Source organism: Vigna radiata, chromosome 6, assembly GCF_000741045.1.
Source record: "Vigna radiata var. radiata cultivar VC1973A chromosome 6, Vradiata_ver6, whole genome shotgun sequence".
In the NCBI taxonomy this organism is placed as follows: Eukaryota; Viridiplantae; Streptophyta; class Magnoliopsida; order Fabales; family Fabaceae; genus Vigna; species Vigna radiata.
In genome coordinates this window covers 11299693-11303149 of record NC_028356.1, presented here as the reverse complement: position 1 = coordinate 11303149, position 3457 = coordinate 11299693, and the positions used below count along the sequence as shown (strand labels likewise).

Here is a 3457-nt window from a genome sequence, read left to right as displayed (position 1 = left end):
ATTTCTATACTAATAATAAGTTTAGTTTGGTTTTAGTTAAACCAATTGCGGCATGGTAAATCACTTATGTTATGCAGTAATATATTTTGTTAAAAATATATTGTTCTTTATATGCATTTAAATAGTTTAATTGTGATATCTTAACTAAAGTTACTTCTTCAATTTACTAGTATTTTTACTTTATTTTTCTTCAAACGCTGTTGTCTTCACTTTTGTATTTTTTTTTTATATATATTTATTTGTTAATAACATGTGCGTGAATTGCATTCAACCCTTTGCGTGAGTAGCTGTCACATGTTTTGGATGCTATGTGATGAAAGAAAAGAAATGTATCTTACTGTGCACCAGAATACACTCTGACGTACATAATTTGTTTTCATAGTTTTTATTTATTTATCCTTAATAATTTGACCACTTCGTCGCAACACTATACTTATACAAACAAGGAACCATGATCCCTAATAAAAGTAAAAGTATTTAAATTGTACAAATCAATGAGATGTCTTTTCAAGGTTTGAAAAACTTGTAAGATTAGTTTTTAGAGCAAAGTTTCAAAATCTTGTTTGATGAAAATATGAGTATTGAACTTGGTTCAATTTAGATATAATTTAGTGATATGCGAACGAACTTAATACGGTTCTTTGTTGGAAGCATCTTTGGATGTTTATACTAACACAGAGCTTTAGATACTATTTTTTATAAGATTAAAATACATTTTTAATTGTTAATAAATTGTCGATTTTTGTTTTGGTATACAATAATTTTCTTTAATGTTTTATTATTAGTAAATTTATTTTGTTTTCATCTTCGAAGTATTTTGTATAGCATTTTGAGTCACGAAAGAAAGTTATATTTTCTATTAAGAGGGACATTCTCTCTTTAACCGTTTCTGTTATCATGCATACATGTATGTCTATTTATTTCCTCTCTCTCTTGCATCACTCACTCAATAATAGAACATTTTTCTCTATGTTTCTCTCTTTCAACATTTTCGATCAAGAACTTAAAACATCCTTTAGTCTTTATACTTGGCCTGTTAGCATTTAAAGGTTGTGAAAGAGTAGTTGATAACGTAGAGAAAATGTTGAGAAAATGTGGAGATAGTAGAATGTAAAAGTAGTAGTTGGAAGAAGTGTTGTAGTTATCTTAGTTGTTGTAGATGTTGGCTTTTTGTCTACATACATCAAATGGTAGAGTTCTTGGGTATTTATAGACCCATAGAATATTCTAGAACATATTAGCCATAACTTATGTGGAATGTTCTAGATTTTCACATATGTAGACTATTTTTGATTTTTCTTCCTATCTTAGGCTTTTCTACAACATTCTAGAACTTGTATTACATTTGAACTCTTATATCTAAGGTGCTTCTACATTCTTCTAGAATTTGCATTACACTTTAATACTCCTCCTTAATGCAAATTCGGTAACTCCAATCATAGTGCGTAGTAGTTCAAATCTTGGTCGAGGTAATGCCTTTGTAAAAATATCTGCAATTTGGTCTTCTGTTGGGCAGTACTCGAGTCGAATTTGTTTAGTTGTCTCTTCATCTCGAATGAAGTGATATTTAATGGCTATGTGTTTTGTTCTTTGATGATGGATTGGATTTTTTTCTATTGCTATTGTCGATTTGTTGTCGCAATAGATAATAGTTTGTCCATCTTGCGGTTCACCCATTTCTTCAAGTATTCTTCATAGCCATATTCCTTGACTTATGGTTTCAGCAACTGCTACATACTCTGCTTCTACTGTTGATTGTGCCACGGTTGCTTGCTTCTTTGATGCCCAAGATAAAATATCGGATCCTAGTGAGAAAGCGTATCCTGATGTACTCTTCATATCGTCAATTCATCCTGCCCAATCACTATCTGTGTAGCCAATCATTCTTGAGTTAGTCATGGTTTTGTACCATATGCCAAACTCCTTTGTGCCTTGTAGATATCTTAAAATTCTTTTTCCTACTCCATAATGAATTTGACTTAGCTTTTGCATGAATCTTGATAGAAGACTTGTAGCATACATAATGTCTGGTCGTGTGGCTGTGAGATACAAGAGGCTTCCAATTAAACTCTTGTAGCGTGATGCATCTGCCTCTTGTGCTCCATCATCTTTTTGTTGTTTCTCGTTTACCACTAATGGAGTAGTGACAGGTTTACCACCATTCATCTTAAACTTCTTTAGTAGAGCTTCAATATATTTCTTTTGAGAGATAAATATACCTTCTTTTTTTTGTTTCACCTCTATACCGAGGAAATAGTTCATCAAGCCAAGGTCAGTCATTTCAAATGTCTTCATCATGTCTTCTTTAAATTCTTTCATCATCTCCATATTGTTTCCTGTATAGATAAGGTCATCGACATATAAAGAGATAATGAGATGGTACTGACCTTGTGCCTTAATATATAGTGTTGGCTCACTCTTGCTTCTCCTGAATCCTTGATCGATGAAGTATTTATCAATCTTGCTATACCATGCTCGAGGAGCTTGCTTTAAGCCGTATAATGCCTTTTTTAGTCTTAGTACTTTGCCTTCATTTCCTTTGTGGATGAAGCCTTATGGTTGTTCAACATAAATTTCTTCTTCGAGCTCCATTTAGAAAGGCTGATTTGACATCTAGTTGATAGACGTTCCATCCTTTTTGTGTTGCAAGAGCTATTAAGACTCTAATTGTATCTAAGCGAGCAACTGAAGCAAATGTCTCATTGTAGTCTATTCCTAGTTGCTGTGAGTATCCTTTAGCGACCAATCTTGCATTGTGCTTTTGTATAGTTCCATCAGGATTAAGCTTTGTTTTATATATCCATTTCACTCCTATGATGTCTTTTCCATGAGGGCAATTTACAAGTTCCCAAGTGTTATTCTTCTCAATCATTTTAATCTCTTCTTCCATAGCCTTGACCCATACTTCTTGCTTTGATGCTTCTTCATAATAGTTAGGTTCAATCATGGCTATATTGCAAGTTTCATATATGTCTACCAAAGATCTTACTCTTCTTGGACTAGATTCAGGTGAAGAATCTTGTTGTTGTGGAAGTGGAGAAAGCATACCTGAATTTTCTGCCTCTTCTTGAGTTTCTTCCTGAGACCGTTGCATTGGAAGTAAAATGTTGCTTTTAACAATTTTTTCTTCTTCCCAATTCCAAGAAGCATTTTCATGAACTTCAACATCTCGACTTATGATGAGCTTTTTTGTTTGTAGGTTGTAGACTCGATAGCCTTTTGATTGTGTGCTATATCCCAAGAATATTCCTTGTATAGTCTTGTCTTCAAGCTTGTGCCTCCTTTGATCAAGAACATGTTTGTAGCAGATAGACCCAAATACTCGTAGGTGTTTAGTTGATGGCTTTCTCCCACTCCAAGCTTCAATAGGAGTCTTGTCTTGGACTCAGTTGGACATTTGTTTAGAATGTAAACTGCAGTGTAGACTACTTCAGCCCAAAAAGTGTTAGGCATGTTT

At 33.4% G+C, this 3457-nt stretch overlaps 1 protein-coding gene across 1 annotated transcript; it reads right to left on the bottom strand.

Moving 5' to 3' along the window:
- Positions 1-1848: 1848 nt before the first annotated feature.
- Positions 1849-2166, bottom strand: LOC106763431 (uncharacterized mitochondrial protein AtMg00810-like). Its single transcript, XM_014647626.1, has one exon. It carries the CDS (start codon positions 2164-2166, stop codon positions 1849-1851), a length of 318 nt encoding a protein of 105 aa, XP_014503112.1.
- Between the last annotated feature and the right edge of the window lie 1291 nt (positions 2167-3457).

Coding starts and splice junctions, on each gene's coding strand:
- LOC106763431 (XM_014647626.1), bottom strand. CDS start 2,166: ATGAATGGTGGTAAACCTGTCACTACTCCATTAGTGGTAAACGAGAAA.